At 44.1% G+C, this 27,721-nt stretch overlaps 1 protein-coding gene across 2 annotated transcripts; it reads left to right on the top strand.

The window, feature by feature from the left end:
• Window positions 1-27,311, top strand: baz1b (bromodomain adjacent to zinc finger domain, 1B). Of its 2 annotated transcripts, XM_045213333.1 has the most exons (21): window positions 1-783; window positions 2,170-2,286; window positions 3,564-3,708; window positions 3,912-4,122; window positions 5,687-5,808; window positions 6,084-6,281; window positions 7,464-7,643; window positions 7,837-9,370; window positions 10,364-10,502; window positions 10,743-10,888; window positions 15,002-15,116; window positions 15,287-15,385; window positions 15,576-15,756; window positions 16,008-16,193; window positions 16,888-17,035; window positions 20,692-20,832; window positions 21,599-21,746; window positions 22,089-22,207; window positions 23,969-24,105; window positions 24,232-24,338; window positions 24,631-27,311. In XM_045213333.1, exons 1-21 carry the CDS (start codon window positions 665-667, stop codon window positions 25,268-25,270), a joined length of 4,932 nt encoding a protein of 1,643 aa, XP_045069268.1. In that variant the 5' UTR covers window positions 1-664; the 3' UTR covers window positions 25,271-27,311. The 2 variants fall into 2 exon arrangements, with proteins under 2 accessions (XP_045069268.1, XP_041731703.1); XM_041875769.1 differs by lacking the exon at window positions 20,692-20,832.
• Window positions 27,312-27,721: the final 410 nt, after the last annotated feature.

The raw sequence follows: 27,721 nt of genomic DNA on the forward strand, positions 1-27,721 counted from the left end.
GTTTGCTGCGGGGGGAACTGAGTTTTGGGGGTTGTGCAGAATTTTGCCGGGCGGGAACTCCCGCCATTTTTTCAACCCAGGTGTTAACCTCTTGCATATTTCAATTAAGTTATTACAACCCTTTTCTATTATTGTAACAACTTCAACTTTCAAGGACGGAAACTGCGAGTCAAACAAATTCACTCCATGAGAAGAGGCCTAGTCTTTGGAGAACGGAGTGTAGAGAGCGCGCCAGACCCCCTGACGGGAACCTCCGCTGTTGCCGCGAGTTCGAGAATCCTGTCAGCTCGCCTCTCCATCCTCCTTTCGGACTAGCTAGCAGAAGTTTATCCGTGTAGCCTACCCGAAGAGTCCATTCTCAGTGTACATTTTTAAACAGCTGTTTTTGACAAGTTCCTGTTGATAAACAATGACACAACTACCAGCGAACAGAACAAGAATGCGATTTGACTGCTAGCAAGAAGTGCTGTGTTATTGTTTTGCAGCGAAGATTTAGCCGACTAGCTAGCTTGCTAGGTTAGCTAGCTAGATGCTACACGTTGAATGCTCCTGGAATATTTGTGGATACTTGACTACATGCTAAGGCCATATTGTCATATTTTGCGTAGTTTTGTGCTAGGAGTTTTATTTTTAAAGACGTCATCGCTGCCGTTTCGTACTCAGGATGGCACCACTGCTGGGCCGGAAACCCTACCCGCTGATTAAGCCGCTAGCCGAGCTGCCAGGCCCAGAGGAGGAGGTCTACATCATCGAACACACCAAGGAGGCCTTCAGGAACAAAGAGTATCCTTTCACATTATGGCAAAGCCGACTCGGTTCACCAGCTAGCTAGCTGACTATCAAAGTACAACCATTATGCACACTAATTGGGACATTGCATTTTGTCAGTATTTAAAATGTTATTCACCTCCTGAAGTTTAATAACTAAATACTGTAGCTATGTTGAATTTGTTGTGCTTCTTTGGGATTGTTTTCCCTGTGTCGTAATATGAGCACACATTGTTATTTCGTAGCCAAAGTTGTGTTCTCTTTTTAAAACTAGCTAACTAGACAAACGGTGGCTAACTACTAATAATATTATTTGAGAATTGCACAATCCAGTTATCTAGTTGATTATGCATAACTGGTTTGGGTGATTCTCACGGTCTCTTTGAGTTTGTCATGTCGCCTCTGTGGCGCGTTTGTTAGCATAGCTAGCTAACTTTACAGAGTAGACTGAAGAGCAAGCAGCTAACTACAGACAGAAAACGTCACAGATTACATCACGTCAGTTCTGACACTAGCTCATGATCAAATCGGTCGGATTTGACTTGCAGAAAAAACTGGCAAGTTTGACTTGTTGGAAATACAACTGTTGTTATATGACTTGTAAGAAAAAAGCAAACGTGTTCGTGAATCACTTTCCAATCAAGTGTAGCTGATGCATGGCTGCCTGGCATGCCCTATTGATATTAAACATGCATCGTTCAGGTTGTTCAACTGTGTAATAACAATGCAGTTCAATACAATAGTTACAGAAGTATTTTGGTGCCCCACGTGAGTTTGACATAATGTATTGCTCCTTGAGGCTGCATAACTCACTAGGCCATCATCACCATTTTTTGTCTCTAGTCTAAAGGTACAGTACAATAACCTTATCTGATAAACAGCAAATTATGTGCCACCTGTAAGCAAACCCTAATACTACTATCCCAGTGCACAGCATCATCAACCCAAAACGTTTGTGCTCTGCATTTTCTCAGTCAGTGTAATATAATGAGTAAAGTTTGTACTGCTAAACATCTAGCCTATAGCCATTGGGGTTATAGATGCCAAAGTGATAATGATATCAGGACACGACTTAACACATTGCTTAGTCCCTACAGATTTAGTCTCAGTTGGAGCACAGTGTTTATGGTGATTACCCTGCACTTTGGCTCAGTTATGAAAGGATCCCGAATGTATGTCTGGTGTGGGACGTCCCTCACACCCTTTTAAATTATTGAGATCAATTGCTGCTAACATTATTAATTAATTATGAATGGGGGGGACTCTGGGTTTGCCGTAGAGCTAACTGAGTCAAGTGACTAAGTGGCTGTTCCTATCCTGTATCCTAGTACTCACACTATGAGACTGTATGATAATTTGAGGAGAATATATGTTGTTGTTATCCTGATGAAATGGCTACAGAGAGTATGAGGCGCGCCTGCAGAGATATGCCGAACGCATCTGGACATGCAAGAGTACCGGCAGCAACCAGCTCACACACAAGGAGGCCTGGGAGGAGGAGCAAGAAGTCACTGAACTGTGAGTAACAAGCAAGTCTAGCTTGAGCGACATTACGACCGCTAACAGAAATGCCCTGTTTCAAAATAAATATAAATCGTCATTACATACAATGCAAAAAATATCAGTGCAGCTCCATCTGTAGCACCCACAGCTCACTGTCTCCCGTTGAAGGTCACATGATTCACAGCTGTGTTGTTATTGGACGTTCCCTGTGCGCCTCCTTTCTTTTTGCAGGACGTATAGATTGAGTCATCCTGGAATCCAGTGACAGGGAGAAAGCCTTCATTTTATTTAATGAAATGAGGAGGGCGCAAAATAAGTGTGTGGTCTGGTCCAGAAACAACCCCTAGCATTTCACCCCCCCCCCTAAACCCTAGGCATTTGTGTCCATCTGAAGGGATTTGATTAGGGAATGTTTATAGACAAGGTCTAGGTTCTCTCGTTTGATACGTTTCAGTACAGTGTGTCCAGATTGGCTGCTGTGGCATTAAGTGCTGCGCTGTGGGAGGGTGTGAAACTTTGTGAGTTCTGTGTGTACACGAATGACCTCAGGTTAGTGCCACAGCCAGGCTGTGCTCCACCAGCACCCTCGGCGCAGGCCAGGCAGGATCAGCAGCCGTATTTAAAGATGTCTATTTATACCAAGCAGGGAAGTCAGGGTTTGAATTGTCTCCCCCTGTTGGAGAAGTGGTTGTGTACACTGTACAGTCTGTTTCATTGAGGCGTTACCATTTGTATGTATTCCTCGGCTCAGACTGCTGCGTGCATGTTTATGAATGAAATGAAAGCATTTGCAGTCCTCTGTAGCACAATTGGTAGAGCATGGCACTTGTAACGCCAGGGTAGTGGGTTTGATCCCTGGGACCACTCATACGTAAAAATGTATGCACGCATGACTAAGTTGCTTTGGATAAAAGCGTCTGCTAAATGGCATGTATCATACTAGATTAGTGTGAATAGTGCAAATAGCAATAGCCACACAAAGCCGCAATCTGTCAAAATTAGTTGAGTGAAAGTTCACCAATAAACCCAAATCAGTTTACATTTTAGTCATTTAGCAGACGCTCTTATCCAGAGCGACTTACAGTTAATGAGTGCATATATATATATATATATATATATATATATATATAAATGTTTTCCCATACTGGCCCCCCGTGGGAATCGAACCCACAACACTGGTGTTGCAAACGCCATGCTCTACCAACTGAGCTACACGGGACCCAGTTAGCACTAATTTTAAATTGAGTGTTGTTAGATAAATGAGATGTTTGACATGAGTGTTTTATGTCCAGGCTTCAGGAGGAGTACCCACTATGGTTCGAGAAGCCCGTCCTGGAGATGGTTCATCACAACACGGTCTCCCTGGACAAGCTGGTGGACCAGGCCTGGGTGGAGATCCTCACCAAATACGCCGTAGACGAAGAGTGTGACTTTCTGGTGAGGTTCTTTTTATTTTGGTCTAATGCTGTGGATGTTTGTTTTCATGTGGTGAGATGGTAGTCAATGAAGGTGGAAGAAATACTGTTAATGGAAAATATGTTGATAGAAAATGAAATGCACCCAATTTTACACATTTTTGCACGTATTTGATCTGAAATACCTTTTTACCCCCCTCCCCCAATTCATTTTGGTGTTTTTAGGTGGGGAAGGAAAAGAGTTTGCGGGTTAAGGTCGTGAAGATACACCCCCTTGAGGGGAATGCTGAGGGCGAAACGTCGGAGAAGAAGCTAGAGGGAGCCTGCGACTCTCCTTCCAGCGACAAGGAGAATGCCAGCCAGGAGAACCAGAAGAAGGAACAACAGCTGCCCAGAGAGGAGGAGAGCCCCAGGGAAAGCAGGAGAGAGAGCCTCAGTGAGTATAGCACCTTTGGGTCATGTTGTGCTAACAAATAAAATTATTAGATTTTGGGTAACCTACACCAAAATCCACAACACAGTAGGGGTGTAAAAGTTTAAAACGAAATTGGGATCCTTCACATTAAGAAAAATCCCTGACCGTTTTTATTTTTTTCCCTACAGAATGTAAATTACAGTGCAGTTATAACAAAACATTTATTTCTCGGTTATAGCCTTAACTAGACGATAGGCTATAAAGGACTGGGGAAAGTTTTGTAAATTTAAAGGTAGACTCAGCGATATGAAGTAGATGCAGAAAGTAAACAGCATAGTGGGTAAATTTATGCAACAACTAAGAGCGTTGAAGCGCAAGGCTCAACTTCGCCACTGTTTTGGTGCCCAGGCTACCACGCTGTGAACAGTGTGAAGCGAACCCGTGAAGATGCGCAGTGACTGTATGAGAGCGACGTGTTGCATCGTGCTCATCTCGATCCTAACCTATTCTTTGATAGGCCCTTTACAGAAGTGAAGAAATGGTGAACTACAGCATTCCATTGCGAGATACAGCTTTTGATTGCCGGTAGATAGGCCTAGTGCATGGTTCTGACTCTGTCTGCCTGGTGGCCGACCTGCCTATACTGTGCCCCTCCCCTCTCTTTCCGTCCCTCGCTAGCTCGCTATGAAAGATGCAAGTGTTTGTGTTCTCGGAAGTACGGCAACTAATCAGTCTCCTCCGTTCCAAAAGTACTGGATCTTAGGAGTTGATTCCTAGCGGAATCTAATCTTGACACTCTGAAATGGGAGTCGACGTGCAAGGAGTCGAGAGATCAATTATTTTGGAATCGACTAGCCGCCACTACGTCATCGTTATGTTGGGGAAAATAGCAGAGAGGCAAGCGCCAGCAGAGAAGTCCTGTATGGCAATACTATGAGAAGGAAATGTAAATAATAATAATATGCCATTTAGCAGACGCTAGTAAACTTTGAGAGGTGGCATTGAGGTACAGTAGTACAGGTGCAATGCTTAACCATCTGAAAGGGACGCACTGTGCGACCCAAACCCTTGCTGGCAGCTTCATTGTGAATTGATTGAATTGATTTCTTGGTTTAAACGGAAAATCGATTAAAAAAATAAAATAACGTGTCAGTTTAAACCACGTGTCAAACTCATTCCATGAAGGGCTGAGTGTCTGCGGGTTTTCGCTCCCTCTTGTACTTGATTGATGAATTAAGGTCACTAATTAGTAAGGAACTCCCCTCACCTGGTTGTCTAGGTCTTAATTGTAACCAAAAACCAGCAGACATTAGGCCCTCCATGGAATGAGTTTGGCACCCCTGATTGAAATGTACAACAAAAAAAAGTTACATCCCTACAACACAGCACATGAAGCTTTAAGACGTGGGCTAGTTTAGAGACGGCTATTTTCACATATTAAAGAGATTTGATGTCAATTGGACAAACCTGGATAAACTTTGTTTTAATTAAAATGTACATGTAAAAATAGCATAGGATCCACACTGACCTGATCCCAAAAATGTACATGAGTGTTAAAATATACTGGGTGCTTGTTTGCCATTAGGTGACCGAGCACGGCGCTCCCCCAGGAAAACTCCCACCGCTATGAAGGAGGAGAAGAAGAGATGGGTGATGCCAAAGTTCCTGCCACACAAGTACGACGTGAAGCTGATCAGTGAGGACAAGGTTGGTGTCCTCTCCACTGCTTTAAAATGTCTGTTGTTCACCTCCGGCCATCAAGTGTATATGTTTTAGGTAACTGGGTCGTGTTCATTGGTAACAAAATGGAAGAAAATGGATTGAAACAGGAAGGGCCACTTGAACTTGTTGAATAGAGACACTCATTTTTGTTTTCTGTTACCAAATAGATTTAAAACGTTTTCCATTGCATGCTGTAATGAACACAACACTGGTGTCTATGTTATGTAATTTATATACATTTTTAAACCCTACACCAACAGGTCATCAGTGATGTCCCAGTGGACAGCCTCTTCCGGACTGAGCGCCCTCCGACCAAGGAGATCATGCGCTACTTCATCCGCCACTATGCACTCCGGCTTGGGATAGGAGAGACGGCCCCCTGGGTGGTGGAGGATGAACTGGTGAAGAAGTTCAACCTGCCCAGCAAATTCAGCGACTTCCTCCTGGATCCACACAAGGTAAACCTAGATTTATATGGTGTTTGTACTTTTTTTTGGTCCAAAAACCTCCACATAATCTCCTGTTGATATAGGAGCTCTGGATTATGTGATGAAAAATGAACATGTAGATAAAATACAACAGTAAGACAAAACGGCATCATACATTGCCTTTAAAAAGTATTCATACCCATTGACTTATTCCACATTTTGTTCTTACAGCCTAAATTCAAAATATATTTTATCTCACCCGTCTACACACAATACCCCATAATGACAGGGTGAAAACATTATTGAAAATTAAATACAGAAATCTCATTTAAATTAGTATTCACAGCCCTGAGTCAATACTTTGTAGAAGCACCTTTGGCAGCGATTACAGCTGTGAGTCTTTCTGGGTAAGTCTATAAAACTTTTCCACACCTGATTGTGCAACATTTGGCTGTTTTTTAAAATTTATTCTTTTCAAAATAATGTGTTGTAATGTGTTGTATTGGAGTTGCCCTAAACAGAACACTTTGTATTTAGGAGAAAAAGTGAATTGCTTTGCCATATTTTTTGCGGTATTACTTCAGTGCCTTGTTGCAAACAGGATGCTTGTTTTGGAATATTTGTATTTTGCACAGGCTTCCTTTTCACTCTGTCAATTAGTATTGTGGAGTAACTACAATGTTGTTGATCCATCCTCAGTTTTCTCCTATCACAGCCATTAAACTCTGTAACTGTTTTAAAGGCCCCATTGATTGGCCTCATGGTGAAATCCCTGAGCGGTTTCCTTCCTCTTCGGCAACTGAGTTAGGAAGGAAGCCTGTATCTTTGTAGTGACTGGATGTATTGATACACCATCCAAAGTGTGATTTAATAACGTCACCATGTTCAAAGGGATATTCAATGTCTGCTTTAAAAAAAAAATAAACACCTACCAATAGGTGCCCTTCTTTGCGACGCTTTGGAAAACCTCCCTGGTCTTTGTGGTTGAATCTGTTTGAAATTCACTGCTCGACTGAGGAGCCGTACAGATAATTGTATGTGTGGGGTACAGGGATGAGGTAGTCATTAAATCATCAACTCTATTATTGCACACCGGTTGAGTCCATGCAACTTAAGTCAAGGGGTGTGAATACTTTCTGAAGGCATTGTATTTAAGATTTTATATTACATTTGTTTTTAAATATGTGACTAGTAGTTTTGTTTGCCTTCTAGTTTTTTGCAGAGAATCCCGTCTCAACCAAGCGCAAGAGCCTGAGCTCAACGGAGGGCAAACCCAGTAAGAAGCTGAAGACCTCGAACACCCCAGGAGGAGTGAATTCGGGGAACGAGAAGAAGAAAAAGAAGGATTCTCTCGGCATGCCCCTGAGCCCTACAATCTGGGGCCACATGCAGGTTTGTCAAATTTTATGTATGCTGATGTAATCTCATTTGCATATATTTTTAGCTGGCTTAGTGGTTTTATAAAGAATCTGAGTTCACCTGGAATAGGACACAGGGTTTGAGAATTTAAATGTTGTTCAATTGAATTTGCATATTTAGTGTGTTGCATTAGATTGATTCAATAATGCATCCATTTATATTTTAGATGAAAATGAATGGCTCGCCTCTGAAGGTAAAGAATTCCGGAACCCCCAAGAAAAGAGAGGGAGGGGCCTCTGTCCTCTCCTCTCCAAAATCCAGCAAAAAACCTGGGGACAAGAAATCTGCTGCTGGCAAAAAGACCCCCGGCAAGAGCAGTCAGAAGGCTTCCTCCAAAAAGGATGAAAAGTGTGGGGGCGCTAAGAAGCCCAAGATGAAGCAGATGACCCTGTTGGACTTGGCCAAGAGCCCTCCCTCCGCCGGAAGCCCCAAGAAGAGAGCCCGGAGCACTGGCCCAGGGACCCCCAAACTGGGCAAGGCCCTGCACCCCATGGCCCTGCACCTGCTGCGCTACTACAAGGAGAACAAGGGCAAGGAGGACAAGAGGAACGCCATGTCCTGTCTCATATCCAAGGCGGCCAAGGCCCTCTCGCCTGAGGACCGGGGCCGGCTGCCCGAGGAGCTCCGTGACCTGGTCCTGAAGCGCTGGGAGCTGCTGGAGCACAAGAAGAAATGGGCGGCCATGAGCGAGGAGGAGAAGCAGGACGTGATGAGGAAGAAACGTAAGGAGATCAAGGAGAAGCTCCGGGAGAAGACCAAGGAGCGGCGGGAGAAGGAGCTGCAGGTGCGCCGAGAGCAGCAGCGCCGCTATGAGGACCTGGAGATCGAGGGCGGCAAGGCACTACCTGTCTTCAAGCTGGTCGACATGCCAGAGGGGCTGCCCAACTCCCTGTTCGGAGACGTGGCCATGGTGGCAGACTTCCTCAACTGCTACGCGGGCCTGCTGATGCCCGATGACCAGTACCCGGTGACGGCAGTGGCCCTGATGGAGGCTCTGGCCGGGGAGAAGGCAGGTTTCCTCTACCTGAACCGTGTGCTGGTGGTGCTGCTGCAGACCCTGCTGCAGGATGAGTTGGCCGAGGGCTACAGCGAGCTGGACATGCCCCTGTCGGAGATCCCCCTCACGCTCCACTCTGTCTCTGAGCTGGTGCGCCTGTGTCTGCGGCCGTGCGACGCCCACGGCGATGACTCGGGCCAGGGCTCTGGGGGGGATGACTGGGGCCCCCTAGGGGGCTTCGACCAGGTGGTAAGCAGCGAGTTCCTCGAGCGGCTGGAGGCGGTGGAGGTGTTTGAGCTGACGTCGACAGAGAAGGCCAGCCTGCTGGTGGCACTGTGCCACCGCATCCTCATGACCTACTCGGTGGAGGACCATGTGGACTCCATGCAGCAGCGCTCGGCCGAGCTGTGGAAGGAGAGGCTGGCCTCGCTCAAGGAGGTCAACGACCGCAAGCGGGCTGAGAAGCAGCGGCGCAAGGAACAAGCCGAGGTCAAAGGCGAGGAGGCTGCCAATGGCGATACGCCGTCAGCCACCGCCAAGATGGAGAAGAAGAAAGAGGGTAGTGCCAAGAAAGAGGTGAAGAAGGTGAAAGCAGAGCCGGTGGCCGCAGAGCCTGAAGACATGATCAGTACAGTGAAGAGTAGGAGGCTGATGTCCATCCAGGCCAAGAAGGAAAAGGAGGAGCAGGACAGACAGAACAAGGGTAAGGACAGCCGGAAGTGTTGTTGGTCATTAGACTATCACTAGTCATAGAAAAATATTTCTTAACAAAGGCGTGAATGATGCAGCACCCCCCCAATGCCAGATCTCTATGGCAAGATGCATCATTCACTCAAGTTTAGTCAAAATCGGGCCATTGGTTTTTGAGATCTCGTTGGTTAGCTAGACTCATCTCTGAGCATGTGTGCCAAATATCATCACTCTGAGTCAAACAGATTAAGAGATATAAACGTGTCCGTTATAGCGCCACCGTGTGGTCGATATGAATGTTCTTGCATATGTTGTCTTGACAATGTTTGCAACCTGTGTACCTAATGTTGTTACAATATGAATGTCCTTTGTGCCAGACCACATGAAAGTTTATTGGTCAATAGTCTGGAGAAGACTGCGTTGAGAGACCTTTGTCCATAGATGCCACATACGAAGTTTTGTGCAGTTCGGTCATTCGGTGCCAGAAGAGTAGTGTTTAAGTGTTTTTCACAAATTCAAAATGCCGGAAATTCCATCATGACAGACCTTATGAGTCCCTGAGGCAAATATGTTCTGTGTAAGGAGAGGGTCCTATGTACCACATTTCACGACACTAGGTCAAACAGGGTGAGGGGCTTAACCTTTCAAAGTTTGCATTTTCAATCTCTTGTTACAGCGCCACCATCTGACCAATCAGTGTAATTTTGTTAATGCCAGATCTCTATGGTAAGACTCATCATTCACACAAGTTTAGTCAAAATGGGGCCAATGCGGTCTGAGATTGTGTGACTAACGTACTAACAGACGGAGACAGATCCACAGTTCTCTCCCCGATTTCATCGTGGGGGACAATTAGAAAGGATAAGATAACCATGGTTGAATTTGAGCCAAACAAGGCTGAGTGTCCATGATTGCTTAGGTCATTTATGCAATGGGAATGCTCTGTTATGAATGATGTGCCTATAAAAAGTGTCACAGGCTCAAATAATTGTTTCTCTCCCCTCAGAGCGCATGGAGAAGGAGGCGGAGGAGGAGCGTGTCCGCAAGCAGAAGGCTGCAGCAGAGAGGGCCTTCCAGGACGGCATCGCCAAAGCCAAACTGGTGCTGAGGAGAATCCCACTGGGAACTGATCGAAACCATAACAGGTCAGCCAGCATGCACACTTCAATGGTTCAGGTGTTTCATTTAAAGTTGACTCTTGATACATGCACATAAGTTGTATGGTTTAGTGCATGCATCCTCAACGGTCCCAAGACATTGGATATATTAGAAAATCGACAACTATGTAAAATGTAAACCGTTTTACCACATAGTTGATTTAATGTCACTATTGGTTTATATTACCGTCGGTATTGACCATCCAACTCTTTGTGTCTGTGTGTTAGGTACTGGCTGTTCTCTGATGTGGTGCCTGGCCTGTACATAGAGAAGGGCTGGGTGCACGACAGCATTGACTACAGCTACACCCTCCCCCTGGAGGAGGCTGCAGCCGAGCCTGAGGACGAGGAGGCCACCAAAGAGGAGACTAATGGTGAGAACACTGTCATCACAGCTGAGAGTCTGCAAACCTTAGTACTAGTACAGCTTATGCTCTTCACTAGCTAGGTATAGTGCCTCATGTCCCTGAAGAGTAAAGAAATATAATTGATAAATATATCTATGAGCAACAATGAACTGGGCTCCCAGGATGACAGAAAGGACATGATCAGTTGAATAACAAAGCAAGCACTCTATCATGTAGGAACTATCTTTATGTGCAATCATGAATCTAAATACAACATCAGGAGTGAATCTGACGTATGGTTCATGAGGATTTTGAGCATTAGCGTTACATATGCAAAGAATGAGTTGCTTATAGTTTCCTTGTTTTAGATATCAATCCCAAATTCAGTGTGGTTCATTTTAGGGACATTCATGATAGCGACAACAAGTTTCAAGTTGATAGACCACTGTGGAGTGGATTTACAGTGGTTTAAATGGACACAAGATCTGATTTGTCAATAACTCAGCCATATTTTGACCAAACCCTTAGCTGTTTTTAAACTAAGGTAAGACATGTACCATGGGCCTACATGTTATTTGGTTCTTTGGTTCATGAGAAGATTTTTGAAGTATTTTTTGCATATTACTGTATGTGCTAATATGCATCTACTGGTATAGTGTGGCAATCTTTGAATACGTCAACATTATTTTCTTAAACTCTTTAGGGACTATTGTGATGAGTCAAAATACTACATTTGGAGTAAATCTGACTTTTAGTCCATGAGAAGATTTTTTTTAAATGATTATTTTGAGCATTAGCGTTACATAGTCAAAGTGAATTGTTACTAGTTTCCTTATTTTTTAACATATCAATGCCAAACTTAGTTTCAAGTTGATAAGGCATTGTGGAGTGGATTTACAAAGGATTTAAATGAACATGTAAAATCTGCTTTCCTTATTTATTAATAAATCAGCCATCTCTTAAACCTACGGTTTTCATATCTGAAAATGTTGGACTCCAACCATGTTGGGGGAAAAAGTATGTAATTATTAACAGCCAATGTTTATTTTTTCCTTTGGGGATATGGCAGTCAATTGAAAAACATTCTAACAGTATTTCTCAAATCACCATCACATACGTTTAATGTGGGGCTATGACAGTCAATTGCAAATTAGTCTGACATAATGTATCGCATCGCACCACTACTAATGAGATGGGTGTGCTTGATGCATGTCGCATCGGAGCTTTTCAAAGTCAGGGAGTGTGGTCGACAGTGTACACCTCATCTCTGCTCTCACATCCAACCCGGATCAATGTTTGGTTTTAATGCAGACGAGAGCACTTAATCCAGCTTCACCCATGAGTTTTATGGTGCTTCAAGACAACTGGGAACTCAGAAAAATATGAGGTCAAATCATGACGTTAGTGATCTTCAGTTCAGAAAGTCTGAGTTCTAGAAAGAGACCCGAGCTCCCGAGTTGGAATTCTGAGTAGGATGACCGTTCAAAACTATTTTTCCCAGTCGGAGTTCGTTTTTTCCGATGTTCCCAGTTGTTTTGAACATGGCATTAATGCTCAGGGGGAGACGGCAGGGTATTCCCTTTGAGTCAGGAACCAAAACACCTGCAAGCTTGTGTTCAGTTCATTCAGTTTCCCAAATATGTACGTTACATAAGCAAGGATACACATTTTATTTTCATTACACAGAAAGTCAACCAAGTCTTTTTGTAAAAAAAAGAAATTGTGATCCCATTGTGAAAGACAACAGTTCCTCTCTCAATGTGAAAAATCTTTCCAACACTCCCCCTCGATAACCACCAAGCCTCGGTATGAAATAGAACATTGTCATGCTCTGATCCCATATCTCCACATAGTTTTGCGAACAGGCGTGCGCACAGTGGGTTTGTTTAGTTTAGAATCTAAGTTACCTGCTGCAGTATATCTCTGAGTTCTGTGCTCGGCTTTTGTGCTGCCAGTTGCATGTATCATACATTGCGTCCGTATGGCAGAGGGAGACGCATTAAAACTAGAGTGCACAGGCCTGCCCGCCATCCCACCATAGATTGAACCCCATCGGTGCAAAAGCACATCATTCGATCCCATATGGAATCTGTTTTTCGTCAATATAGTGATGCAGCACACTGAACATCCCCTGTACCGTTTCATGCTTGGGAATCGTGAGATAGAACAATATGTCCTCGTGAATAGCATCCAACATGTATAGTGAACATAAGTCAATGCATGGGCATCTCGACCCTCACAGCTAACGTCCATTTGGAGAGTATAAGCTGGGGTGTTTGAGTCGTTCAGTCATTTTCCTCTTGATTGCTAGCAATAGCATACATTTTTCAATTCTCCCGCGACCCCATTTTTATATCCGGCAAGCCCTAGTTTGAGAACCGCTGTCTTAACCAATCCCTTAGCTTTTCTCAAACTAAGTTACGGGGTTCGTACGTCATGAAAATCCTGGAAAAGTCATGAAATTTTTAAATGTTTTCCAGGCCTGGAAAAGTTTGGAAAATGATACAATTCGAAAGGTTTTGGAAAAGTCATGGAAATTAATTTAATAATTTCACTTAATGTAATTTATTTAGGCACTGTTAAATATTTTATAAATCAAATTAAAATCAACATATCAGCCAGGATCAGAATGACACTTTAGCGCGTCTGTTTGCGCGCATCACTTGCATGCCAGAGGAGTGGTCAGTTGCTCAAGGAAAGAGAGACGGTCAGACATTGCAGCAGCAGGTAGGCCTATATATAGCCTATAAAATATGATCGAGAACAGACTAATAATAGGTAGCCAATTTAAAACATATTTACCCTGTAGTTAACGGTTTAGCTATTATTAGCATGTATGTTTTCGTCATGTCCCAAAAAACATTCCACCAACACTTGCGAACAAGGCCATACAAAGTTGATTCATTTAAACAATTATTGTTTATAACAAGCGATTCACTTCGCCATTGTATTAGTTGGGATTTGGTTCAATCACGATGAATCGAATGTGAATAAAAATTAAAATGTGTGAATCGCAAACAGTAATATTAGGTGGAAAAAAAGATTAGATGTAGCCTTTCTTTTGGATTATGTGGCTTCAAAACTTTTGGAGATACTTCCAGTTGATTTGGGCATCCAATGTATAGGACATTGTAACTCAATAAATTCTAGTCAGCCTGCAAAGTAAACACTTCTAAGGTATGACTAAACTAAAAAGGTAAATTTACTGAAGAAAATTTGTGGGCTTGCTTCAGCTGAATAAAAATATTTGTAGCCTAACATAGCCATTTTTGATCTTTGATGTATTAAATTAGTGAATTATTTCAAAAGGCGTAACGTATTTGGTTGCAATGTTATACAGGACAGCTAGTGGGTGTGTAGGCTTTTATTCCAGTCCCCCTCTGTGTTTGAGCAGAGCTTGATCAAAAGCCTGCACACCCAGAGTGTTGACCACGTGTTATACAGTTGCCTAACTGGTATTCTACTTTGTGGGGGGTTAAGTGCCTTGCACAACGACAGGAGATGGTACAGAGAGCAGCCTCTGTGTCAATACCACATTACGCATACTTTTGTTATACGCACATAGACTACGCTAACGGTTGGTCATGGAAATTTGGTTAAAAGTAATGAAATTCCATCTGTCAAAATGTGTATGAACCCTGAAGTTAAGAGAGGCCTACGGACCTTATGGGTCCTCGAAGCACATTTGTTCAGCATGTAAAAGACGCCTACATACAAAGTTTAGTCTCTAGGTCAAACAGGGCGGCTGATATGAGGGTTTAAGTGACACCTCTTACAACAGTGCCACCTATAGGCCAGTCAGTGCCATTCTTTTTGACTACATTACTCATGGCCCTGTGGTTTCTGTGTGCCAACTTAGAAACCAAGTTACCAATCTATGCTTGAGTTATTTGACCATGTCAAAAACATTTTTAGAATTAGCTGTGAACCCCAAAATATAATTTATTGGTATTATTAGTTGTAGATGGTTTTGTTGTAGTTGCATCGTTAAACTTGGGTCGTATTCATTAGGGCACACCGTAGAAAAACGTAGTGCAACAGGAAAAACATATAAACTTATTGGTCAAGTTCAGATAGTCCCTCACTTTCTTCGGTTTTGTGCCTACTGAACACTACCCTGTTCTGTTACTGGTCCTGCAGATGTTGAGGAGGACGGTGGCAGTCTAGATGGTGCTCTGAGCGAGGGAGCCCACCAGGGGGCGCCAGCCGCTGTCTGCATCGAGACCACCACTCCCAACCAGGGACAGAACCTCTGGTAAGAAACTCACTAGCAGAGAATGGTCATTGGTTGACTTGATAACTAAAACAATTTGTGTGTCTTTCAATAACAATGTTGAAACAATACTTACACCAGAGAGCAGATGATTATATTTGTGCTTGGACATACTATGTGTTTACACCAAGCTTGTGTTTGTTGTGTTGAAGGTTTGTGTGTGATGCTCCACGGGACCTCGATGACCTGGTGGAGAGCCTCCATGCACAGGGTGTGAGAGAAAGCGAGCTGAAGACCAAGCTGCAAGTCAGGTGAGGAGACGTGAGCCTTACATTCTACAAACCCTCCATGAATTCACTCACTCACCCAATGACTGCCTTGTGAGCGACTCCACACTTTTTAAAAGTTGTCCAATTTATGCAAATAGCCCAGAGTTTTTCCTGGTTAGGTCACATGAATCAGGTAAGTGTGACTGACTGACTGGGTGTTGTACGCTGACAGGTACCAGGACATCCTCCACTCTATCAACCTGGCCCGCAAGGGGAACCCGGGGCTGAGGAGCTGCGATGGCCACCAGGAGCTGCTCAAGTACCTGCGCAGCGACGTCATCGAGGTGGCCTCGCGCCTCCAGAAGGGCGGCCTGGGCTACATGGACGACAGCATGGATGAGTTTGAGAAGAAGGTAACTATTTATTCATACAATCAATTCACATGTTTTGAATCAGGAGTTTATCCTGATCACTTATCTGGTCAGGTCATATGGTCAGGAAAAACTAATGGCCGTACACATTATTTTGTATCTACCAACTTTTCAAGAGCTTCCTCAATGCCCATTTACCTGTATTTTTATTTGTGTGTTGCACATTCAGCAAAGTATGACATCTGAACTTGACCTTTCCCCTCTGACCCCTGTCTCTTTCTCTGTGTGTTCAGGTGCGTGACCTGGAGAACCTGAAGGACTTTGGGGAGTGTGTCATCACCCTCCAGGCTTGCGTCATCAAGAAGTTCCTGCAGGGCTTCATGGCCCCCAAGCAGAAGAAGAAGAAGAAGCAGGAAGGGGAGGAGAGCAGGAAGACAGAGGAGGTGGATGAGGAGAAGAAGCTGGCGGAGGAGGCCAGGGTGAGTAATACCTATTTTAGACAGAACATGGTATGTTACCTATAATAAAAACAAGGCAACCCCCTTTCAAACAGCCCCTTATTTATCACTTTCTTGCAAGTATAACCCCTTTTATACATGTCAGTGTGTAATCGGCAATTTCGATGGGGGGGGGTTAAACCATGGGGCCTGTTTGCAATTCAAATTAGGAAGGTGTCATTGAATTTACCTGCATACAACAGATCTATTCTCACAGCCCATTACCAGTTTTTTGGTTACAGGGTCAGAAAATGAAGGTTTCATGACTAGGTCTCGAGGTGGGTTGTAATGTACCATGTTTTTGTTTTTGTTTTTTTTACCCCCTACCCCTTTCAGATATAAACAAAAGATGGTATAAAGAAGATGGTATGGTAAAAAAGTGGGATTTGTCTATTTATGAAAGGGGTATTACTAATGACTGATCCAGAATCCAATGTTTCTTCTTCCTGCTAATGGTTAAGAATAGGATTGAAGCTAGGGTAATCTGATCCTTGATCTGGTTTTAAAGAGCTTATTCTATCCTAAGCTGTATTTGAGTTTAAGGAGGACTGTCTTTTCAAATCAAATACATGTTTATTTAAAATGCATTTTAAACACATACTTTTCTGTAAAAGTCTATACAATAAAAGAGATTAAAAAAACAAAAGTCAATAATAGTAATTTGTCTGCCGTGCAGGTGGCGACAGCAGTCGAGAAATGGAAGACGGCGATCCGCGAGGCCCAGACCTTTTCCCGGATGCACGTGCTGCTGGGCATGCTGGACGCCTGCATCAAGTGGGACATGTCGGCAGAGAACGCACGCTGCAAGGTCTGCCGCAAGAAAGGTGAGTGATCCTCAATGTCCTGGAGCTGTGTGAGGGAGTCCGAAAACTGAAGGGGGAATTTAAAATGGTGTCAATGGAAAGCGCATGCCAATTGATAAGAAACAATTGCAGAAATTATCCTAAAAGTGGATCTAATTTTAACACTAAAGTCAATTAGATGTAGAAAATATACACTACCGTTCAAAAGTTTGTGGTCACTTAGAAATGTCCTTCCATTTTTGTCCATTAAAATAACATCAAATTGATCAGAAATACAGCCTCCCGAGTGGCGCAGTGGTCTAAGGCACTACATCGCAGTGCTAGCTGTGCCACTAGAGATCCTGGTTCGAGTCCAGGCTCTGTCGCAGCCGGCCGCGACCGGGAGACCCATGGGGTGGCGCACAATTGGCCCAGCACCGTCCACGGTAGGGGAGGGTTTGGCCGGCAGGGATGTTCTTGTCCCATCGCGCACTAGCGACTCCTGTGGCGTGCCGGGCGCAGTGCGCGCTGACTCGGTCGCCAGGTGTACGGTGTTTCCTCATTGGTGAGGCTGGCTTCCGGGTTAAGCGGGCACTGTCTCAAGAAGCAGTTCGGTTGGGTTGTGTTTTGGGGGACGCACGGCTCTCGACCTTCGCCTCTCCCGTGTCCGTACGGGAGTTGCAGCGATGGGACAAGACTGTAACTACCAATTGGATACTACGAAATTGGGGCAAAAAAGGGGGTAAAATACCAATAATATATATTGTGCTAACATAATTGCAAAAGGGTTTTCTAATGATCAATTAGCCTTTTTAAAATGATAAACAAACACAACGTGCCATTGGAACACAGGACTGATGGTTGCTGATAATGGGCCTCTGTACGCCTATGTAGATATTCCATTAAAAATCAGCCGTTTCCAGCTACAATAGTCATTTACAACATTAACAATGTCTACACTGTATTTCGGATCAATTTTATGTTCTTTTAATGGACAGAAATAGCTTTTCTTTCAAAAACAAGGACATTTCTAAGTGACCCCAAACTTTTGAACGGTAGTGTATATGTACAGTGGGGAGAACAAGTATTTGATACACTGCCGATTTTGAAGGTTTTCCTACTTACAAAGCATGTAGAGGTCTGTATTTTTATCATAGGTACACTTCAACTGTGAGAGACTGAATCTAAAACAAAAATCCAGAAAATCACATTGTATGATTTTTAAGTAATTAATTTACATTTTATTGCATGACATAAGTATTTGATAAATCAGAAAAGCAGAACTTAATATTTGGTACAGAAACCTTTGTTTGCAATTACAGAGATCATACATTTCCTGTAGGTCTTGACCAGGTTTGCACACACTGCAGCAGGGATTTTGGCCCACTCCTCCATACAGACCTTCTCCAGATCCTTCAGGTTTCAGGGCTGTCGCTGGGCAATACGGACTTTCAGCTCCCTCCAAAGATTTTCGATTGGGTTCAGGTTTGGAGACTGGCTAGGCCACTCCAGGACCTTGAGATGCTTCTTACGGAGCCACTCCTTAGTTGCCCTGGCTGTGTGTTTCGGGTCGTTGTCATGCTGGAAGACCCAGCCACCACCCATCTTCAATGCTCTTACTGAGGGAAGGAGGTTGTTGGCCAAGATCTCGCGATACATGGCCCCATCCATCCTCCCCTCAATACGGTGCAGTCATCCAGTCCCCTTTGCAGAAAAGCATCCCCAAAGAATGATGTTTCCACCTCCATGCTTCACGGTTGGGATGGTGTTCTTGGGGTTGTACTCATCCTTCTTCCTCCAAACACGGCGAGTGGAGTTTAGACCAAAAAGCGCTATTTTTGTCTCATCAGAGCACATGACCTTCTCCCATTCCTCCTCTGGATCATCCAGATGGTCATTGGCAAACTTCAGACGGGCCTGGACATGCGCTGGCTTGAGCAGGGGGACCTTGCGTGCGCTGCAGGTTTTTAATCCATGACGGCGTAGTGTGTTACTAATGGTTTTCTTTGAGACTGTGGTCCCAGCTCTCTTCAGGTCATTGACCAGGTCCTGCTGTGTAGTTCTGGGCTGATCCCTCACCTTCCTCATGAGCATTGATGCCCCACGAGGTGAGATCTTGCATGGAGCCCCAGACTGAAGGTGATTGACCGTCATCTTGAACTTCTTCCATTTTCTAATAATTGCGCCAACAGTTGTTGCCTTCTCACCAAGCTGCTTGCCTATTGTCCTGTAGGCCATCCCAGCCTTGTGCAGGTCTACAATTTATCCCTGATGTCCTTACACAGCTCTCTGGTCTTGGCCATTTTGGAGAGGTTGGCGTCTGTTTGTTTGAGTGTGTGGACAGGTGTCTTTTATAATAATAATAATAATATGCCATTTAGCAGACGCTTTTATCCAAAGCGACTTACAGTCATGCGTGCATAATTTTTTTTTTTTTTGTGTATGGGTGGTCCCGGGGATCGAACCCACTACCCTGGTGTTACAAGCACTGTGCTCTACCAGCTGAGCTACAGATGTAACTTGTTCAAACAGGTGCAGTTAATAAAGGTAATGAGTGGAGAACAGGAGGGCTTCTTAAATAAAAACGAACAGGTCTGTGAGAGCCGGAATTCTTACTGGTTGGTAGGTGATCAAATACTTATGGCATGCAATAAAATGCTAATTAACTACTTAAAAATCATACAATGTGATTTTCTGGATTTTTGTTTTAGATTCAGTCTCTCACAGTTGAAGTGTACCTATGATAAAAATACAGACCTCTACATGCTTTGGAATGAGGAAAACCTGCAAAATCGGCAATGTATCAAATACTTATTCTCCCCACTGTATGTTGTGCTGAAATCTATCATTAGGTGGCGGTAGAGCACCGTGCCCCAAAGTTTCGTCAAGAAAACCTTTCACAGTATTGAGTCTACACCAGAGTTTCCCAAACTCGGTCCTAGGGCCCCCTGGGTGCAAGTTTTTTGGGTTTTGCCCTAGCACTACACAGCTGATTCAAATAATCTAAGCTTGATGGTGGGGGGGGCAGGACAGAGTTTGGGAAACCTGATCTACACTACAGCATTTGACTGTCATTTTCTGCCTGTTGGAGATGATCCGCCTGAGCAAGGTGCTGTGAAGACTCAGCGATCCACAAATCATCTTGCATTCCAAACAACTTGCCACTAAAGCAGGGGTGTCAAACAAGGCCCGCGAGCCCATCAAATCCGGCCCGCGAGGTGGTTTGAGTAAAATGTTTTATTAACAAACATTTCAGTGGAAATACGATCTTAATCGACATTGAAATGACTAAAACTAAATTGAAACTGTAGAAATAATCACCTACATTTAGTTTCTTTAAAAATATATATTTTATTGTCACATACACCCAATAGGTGCAGTGAAATGTGGTGTTTTGCTCAGTGCAGCTTGCTACAGTCATCGAAATCAAAGCTAGATAGTTGGGGAGCATAGAAAACTCAGAAAGCGATGGATAGAGGACAATTTTTCACATTTTGGCCTTTGAGTCAGACCTCTCGAACAGGCAGAAATACATAATTAATATAATAGAATCTTTGAATGACTGAAGTGAAGTTGCTAAGAGAAGTTATTATCAGCTATGTGTTGAGCTTTGCTCTAGTAAATGTATTACCTTGATTTAACCAGTTATGTTATTGGAACACATTCTCTCTTCCAATAACAACCTGTACTCTCTCCAGGGACAGGGCTGATGCCACCTGTCCTCGTGCTGCGGGACATGGTTAGTCCCAGGCAGGGCAGGGGGACGAGCCCAGAGCAGGGACAGGGTAGTGTCAGACAGGTGCAGGTGTACCACACACTGCCACACAGCCACACTACAGGTGAACTAGCAGTAGGATACTACAGTATAAGGCCCTGTATAAGTATTGAAGTAATATAAGCACCAATTAGTAGAAGTACAATACGCAAGGTCCTGTATGAAAATACACCGCTCCCTCCTATCCATGTAGCAGATCTGACATTAGCAGAGTTGGTGTAGTGGAAACCTACCCAGTGATTTCAGGTCAGCCATGACTTGTAGCCTTATCTTGAACTACAAATATTTGGAAATGACAGATTTATATAGGTTATAAATTATTTTGATGAATGCTTGTTTTAGTAGATCTAATGGGTGAGCTAATGAGTGAAACAAAAGTCACTCTGGGACCCTTCTCCCTGGGGTTTTGACCAGCTGTCTCATTGTAAACGGAGCCCTAGCCAAATGACCCTGGATGTCTTGGGGCAGCTCCTTGGCTCAATCCCATATCATCCCCTACTCCCTAGCCCTTTTGTGTACCACTCAGGGTTTTTTTCTCACACCTGTCCCTGTCAAAATAGTTCCTACACCTCTAATCATTAACCACCTCTGGCCCTAACTTGTAGCTGTGGGTCCTGGGCGGTGAAGGATGCAGCACGGGCGTTGTTCGTTTTCTCAGTTGTAGCTTTTGCACGCGCAGTCCGTTCAGAGAGGGTTCTCCTTATTTAATATTTTACATGAATAACTTTTGCTGGTCTTAATGACTTTACACATTTCATTGTCTTGAGTTAATGACTACTTACTGAGTCTGTTTGTGATGATCTCTCCTCTCCCCTCCATCCTTTCTTCAGGTGAGGATGACAAGCTCATCCTGTGTGACGAGTGCAACAAGGCCTTCCACCTGTTCTGTCTGCGCCCCGCCCTCTACCGCATCCCTCAAGGGGAGTGGCTGTGCCCCGCCTGCCAGCCCGCCGTGCAAAGACGCTGCTCCCGCGAAAGGTAGGGGTCACACAATAACACGCATCACCTCACTGGAGGATTAAAGACTTAGCTGTGTCTACACTTTCTGGTTCGTCGTCAAACACGACGAGCAAGCCGTTTCAATCTAAAGATGGTGCTGTATAAGCCACTTGGAAAATACTCTAGTGTTTTATTATTTTGACTCCACTGATGAGCCTCCCAAAATCATACAATTCTGTTCCATGTTTCAGATGTTCTTCCAAACCTACAGCGTGTAAAGAAAGAAGCGGGTTTTGCTAGAACACTGGTTATGTGGTTGTTGGGTACCAATTGGATGAACGCTCTTTAACATAGAATGCTAATGGCTACTTGTTGTTCCAGAAACTACAACGAGGACACTGAGGAAGAGGAGGATTCTGAGGATGAAGCGGAGTCTGAATCTGAGGACTCTGATGAAGAGGACGAGGAGGATAAGGATTACAAGGCCATGGGCCACAGCTGTGAGTATTATTGACTCCTGTAGGGACCCTTACTTACCATAACCCAATGTAACAGTACTGACGAGAGCAGGGTGGCCAACGTGCAGGGTTTTGTTCCAGCCTAGTGTCTATCATAAGTATTCACCCCCTTGGCGACATTTTCTTTTTAAAACAATTTTTTACAATTTAGTGGGAGTCTTGCCAATAGATTTTCAAGCAGATTTAAGTCAAAACTGTAACTTGGCCACTAAGGAACATTCACTGTCTTCTTGGTAAGAAACTCCAGTGTAGATTTGGCTGTGTGTTGTAGGTTATTGTCCTGCTGAAAGGTGAATTTCTCTCCCAGTGTCTGGTGTAAAGCAGACTGAAGAAGGTTTTCCTTTAGGATTTTGCCTGGTCTTAGCTCCATCCCGTTTTGTTTTTATCCTGAAAAACTCCCCAGTCTTTGCGGATGTCAAGCATACCCATACCATGACGCAACCACCACCATGCTTGAAAATAAGGAGGCGGTTACTCAATGACGTGTTTGATTTGCCCCAAACATGAGGCTTTTCATTTAGGCCAAACTTTGTATTCCTTTGCTGTGATAAAAGGAAGCATGTTTTGGAATATTTGTATTATGTATATTTGTATTATTTTCACTCTGTCATTTTGGTCTTTATTGTGGAGTCACTACGATGTTGATCCATCTTCAGTTTTCTCCCATCACCTACTGTCTCATGGTGGCATCCCTGAGCAGTTTCCTTCCTGTCCTTCAGCTCAGTTCAGAAGGACGACTGTATCTTTGTGTCTGGGTGGTTTAATACATCATCCACAGCATAATTATTAACTTGACCATGCTTAAAGATATATTTTAATGTCTGATTTGTTATTGTTACCCATTTACCTACCAATCACTGCCCATCTTTGAGGCTACTGAAATGCTCCCTGGTTTTTGTAGTTGAATCTGTGCTTGAAATGTAATACTTGACTGAGGGACCTTACAGAAAGTATATTCACACCCCTTGACCTCTTCCACATTTAGTTATTTTCACTTTGATATTATGGAGTATTTTGTGTAGATCAATGACAAATTCACAATGAAATATATTTCAATCCCAACTCATACTTATCTATGATACCCACTGTATATTTATTGAATTGGGTATAAGTGCTGACCCAGAAGCCCTTACACTCTGAAGTGAGTTTCTCCTATCCTGACCAGCAGACCAGGGAAAACTCTGAACAGCTTGAACAATGGACACTTTTCCATTTCACGGGTGCAGAGGGGGATGGGGATGACAGAAATGTGGTGCAGTATTCGGAGCCCATTCTCTTCCTCCTTCATTGTCTGAGTGTTGTCCCCCCTTTTTTGATCTGGCGGGCTTTTCACCCCCGGCTTGGCTGACAGTATGTGGCAGAGTGATCCTCTGTGATTTTTGGCCTGCACGTAAGGTAACCATACACAATTGGGTTTGGAAGAGAGTGGTGGTTGGTGGTTATAGTACTGCAATAACATTGCAAACCAAACAGAGAGGATACGGCTTAGTGCATTTTGAGGTCTCGTGACTAGACATGGCTCCCTCCCTCTGAGAAGTTGGGCTTGTTGATGAACCTAGTAGAACGGAGGAGATCTGTTTTAAGATGTCTATTGAGAGATTTAAAAAAGAATCTGAATGTTAACATTTTACTTGTGATTATAGCTTCATCACTATTCTTAGTTCATACAGGTACAACAAATGGGGCTGACTGAAATGTTTTCCTGATGGTCTGTGTATTTACCTAGACTCTTCTGCTTCCCAGTGAGATCAAGGAAGAAGACCAAGCACTCTAAAGCATCGAAGGCGTCTAGTAAGGGTGGCTCTAAGAAGCACTCTCCCCCCAGTAAACCCAGTAAACCGAGGGCCGCCCCTAGCAGCCCTGCAGAAATCGACGAGATGGTGAGAACACGCATGGTTAGAAAGACTTTGGTCTGGTGACTCAAAGACACACTGGTGCAAGCCAGCTTCTATGCAGATCATTTGACCCCTTCCCAACACTAATATGGTGTGTTTGGTTTGCTGCAGGTGCGTCAGAGCTCAAAGACAGGTGTGCGTCGGCAGGCCCTGGAGCTGGAGAGGAGTGAGGAGATCCTGCAGAAACTGGTCAAATTCCGCTACAGCTGGCCGTTCAGGTGAGACTGATGCACTACTAGTCTCTTAGTTAGACTGGCATGCAGTGAAACATTTGTGAAGCTGGGAAATGCCTCCTGAAAGTGTTTCAACTATGGCTTGACTGGCACAACTAACTTTGGACAGATAGTCCCATCTCAATGTAACAACATACATTGACCCAAACTATATAGATATCAGACAGTTGATTAGATGTTCAATGTAGGTGTCCATGTGAATTCCATGGCAATGGTAACAAGCTAACTAGATTTGAGACAGTAGACCTGACCCCTAACCTCGCCGTCCTCTCTCCAGAGAGCCGGTGTCAGTAGAGGAGGCGGAGGACTACTTTGACATCATCTCCAGCCCCATGGACTTCCAGACCATGCAGGCCAAGTTCAGCGAGGGCCAGTACCGGCACGCCCAGGACTTCCTGGAGGACGTCAAGCTGGTGTTCTCCAACGCAGAGGAGTACAACCAGCCGGGCAGCTCGGTGCTCTCCTGCATGGCCAAGACGGAGCAGTGCTTCACCGAGCTGCTCCACAAGCTGCTGCCCGGCCTCAGCTACCTGCGCCGCCGCCAGCGGAAGAGAGTCAGTCGGACCCCTCAGGTCTCGGAGGATGAAGAGGAGGAGGAGGAAGAAGAGGAGGAGACGCCGAAGGGTCGGAAGATGCAGAATGCGAAAGGCAAGGTGGGTCGGCCCAGGAAAGCAGTGGTGGAGCAGAGGAGGAAAGGAAGGAGAAGGGAAGAGGAGGAGAGCGAGGAAGAAGGCGGAGCAAAGAGGAAGAGCAAGCGGGCGGTGGCCACGTCCAGCCGGAGGGACTACCGGGAGCAGGAGAGCGATGGCGAGGAGTGCGACAACCGGAGAACTGGGCAGCGGGGGGGCGATGGCGGGGATAGTGACGAGGAGAACCGGGCCAGCCACCGACATTCCAAGCGGCAAAAACGCTCATAATGAAGTCCAGGGTGCTTTTTCTGTTTTGTCTTTTCAAATTTCTGCCCCTAAATGAAAACAGAACCCATCTCCCAATTCTGAGGAAATGGTACTCAACTTCTCAGATGGAGTTTTTTGTGATTTTGGTTTTATGTTAATATTTTTTAGTAAAAAAAGAAACTGATTTATATTTGTAATGCGATTTAATATTATACTTTTTTCAAACCAAGACATTTACATTTAAGACGAGAGGATTTGTCAGAGCTCTTAGACTTTTTAATGTGAATTTATCCCCTTCCACACCTAACATTCTGGTCATCCTCCCAAGTTTAAACTTGTAATTTAGCTTCTGTGCGGCTTGGGCTGTGAGAGATGGGCTGGTAACCGTTGTCCAGGATATAACTAATTTATGTCGATGTACAGTGTCATCATTCTCTGGTTTTGCTTTTTGACGTGACTGAACAACTGGCCTTTGGGCAACCCAGCCATGTGAGGGCACCAAAGCACTTGGCATATACGTCTGAATTCTTCCTTCAGGCTACACACAAGCACACTGCCTAGCCATCACTCTGCCTAAGCATTGAACCAGATAATCCAGGTTTTTACATATGCAATTCAGTTTCCAGTGTTATTGACAATGGAAAGACCTATTGTAAAAACAACAGTACATCTTAGCCTCCTCCTTCTCCACAGAGGACTCTGTTGTGGTTGCAGCAACACGTTTATCTGCAGTGTCTCATTCCTGGTCCACCACGTTGCCCAACCTTTCACCTCCTTAATGTCCTCCGGTTAAGTAGATGATTCCCCTTAAACTCAGCCCTGTAGTTCTCTCCCTGTAAAACTAGGCCTATGTTTTCATGTCTACTGTCTCATTGACATTATAGGCATTTATTATTTTAAACCACATACAAGCATAGCCATGTTCTAAATGCATGGAAACGTGTTTGACTTAAATGGGATTTTCATGTTTAGTGATTGTTTTGTTGCACATTTGGCTGAATTTGATTCAAAGGCAGTGTATGAAATACTTGTGAGCTGTAGCCACTTCCTTCACAAAGATTTGTCAGCGGTCACCTTTATTTATGTCATCCATACAAGGTCTGGTTGGGTTCTAGTCCGAGGTAGGTGGTCTGTGTGTGGAGGAGGGTTCATGGACCATGGGAAGTGTTGTTAGGTTCAAATCCATTAGCACCAGGTGGCGCAATACTCCTGCACGTTTAACCAGCAAAGTGCAAGCCGTGGTCCCATGAGAACCTCTTGTGGTGTTCATATCGCCTTAAACAACCTCATGCACATTCTACTGTAGGATAGGTGTTAAAACACCCCTTCCCTCTCGCTAGAGTGTGTACCATACTGTGTATCATAATCACACCTTGGAGAGCGCTAAGGGCCTTGTAGTAATTCTCAGATGTGGTGTTGGGGTAGCTATGTACAGACTGCAGGTTAGGTAGTGATATACAATGCAGATGTCTTGATTATGGCCTGTTCTGTATGTACAGTTCTATGCGGTATGTTGGAGGTTTTCCAACACTGTCATTGAATCATCAATCCTACGATCTGATTTCATTTGGTTCTTATAATTTGGGCAGTTTTAAAAAGCGCTTTGAGGTTTTTGTTTGTACTACTCAACTCCTGTATCTGAGATGATTGAGATTTCATTGTTGGCTGTTCAATTACATTGAATATATAGATGGAAGAGCAAATCTAAACAATTGCAAAAGTGACTGCCCTCCTCAGTAGAATACCTGTCTGTTGTAAATGCTTTCTTTCTTTCCAGAGGAACTAAAGTATTTTACACAGCTTTTTTTTTTTTATATTAGTAGTCTCAACTGGGGTCGGGATTGGTTGGACAGGTGTGGGGCTCACATGTAAAGATTTTCCAATAAAGGATATGGATTTGAAGTTTAGATCTTCTATTTTTTTCTTTGTTTTGAGGTAAATAGTATTCCCCCAGCCATCACTGCCAATGGTAAACCTTCTGATCAATAATTGCTAGTGGGGAGGAGTTAGCCAGGCTGACGTATGTTTTCTTTACTTTTTAATAAAACATCATACAATGGTATCGCTTTTCTAGTGTCTTGCTTATTTCTGTCGTCTTTATACTTTGTGGTTGGTTTACCTTCCTTGGTTGAATGCACTGATTCTAAGTTGTCTGCTTAATGACTGAAATGTAAATGTTGATAAATGTCCTATGCATTGTAAAAGATGGTTACAACCCAGTACATGTATGCTTAGTTTGAAGATACCTTGCAGAATTAAAACTGCTTCCAGTCATCTGAGGGGGGACAAGACTTTCCCTGAAAGACTGTCCTATTAAGTCAAGTGTCGAGTCAAGTGAAACTCTGTGTCTGGGGTTTGTAGGGTTTTCGTTGTCTCGTTGGTACGGCTGGAATGCTGACGTGGGGCTTCATCAGTCTGTCTGCTGTCGGGCTCTCTGGTCTGGTCTCACCGGGCTTGCGCTCTCTCACCCAG

This window comes from Coregonus clupeaformis, chromosome 5 (assembly GCF_020615455.1).
Source record: "Coregonus clupeaformis isolate EN_2021a chromosome 5, ASM2061545v1, whole genome shotgun sequence".
In the NCBI taxonomy this organism is placed as follows: Eukaryota; Metazoa; Chordata; class Actinopteri; order Salmoniformes; family Salmonidae; genus Coregonus; species Coregonus clupeaformis.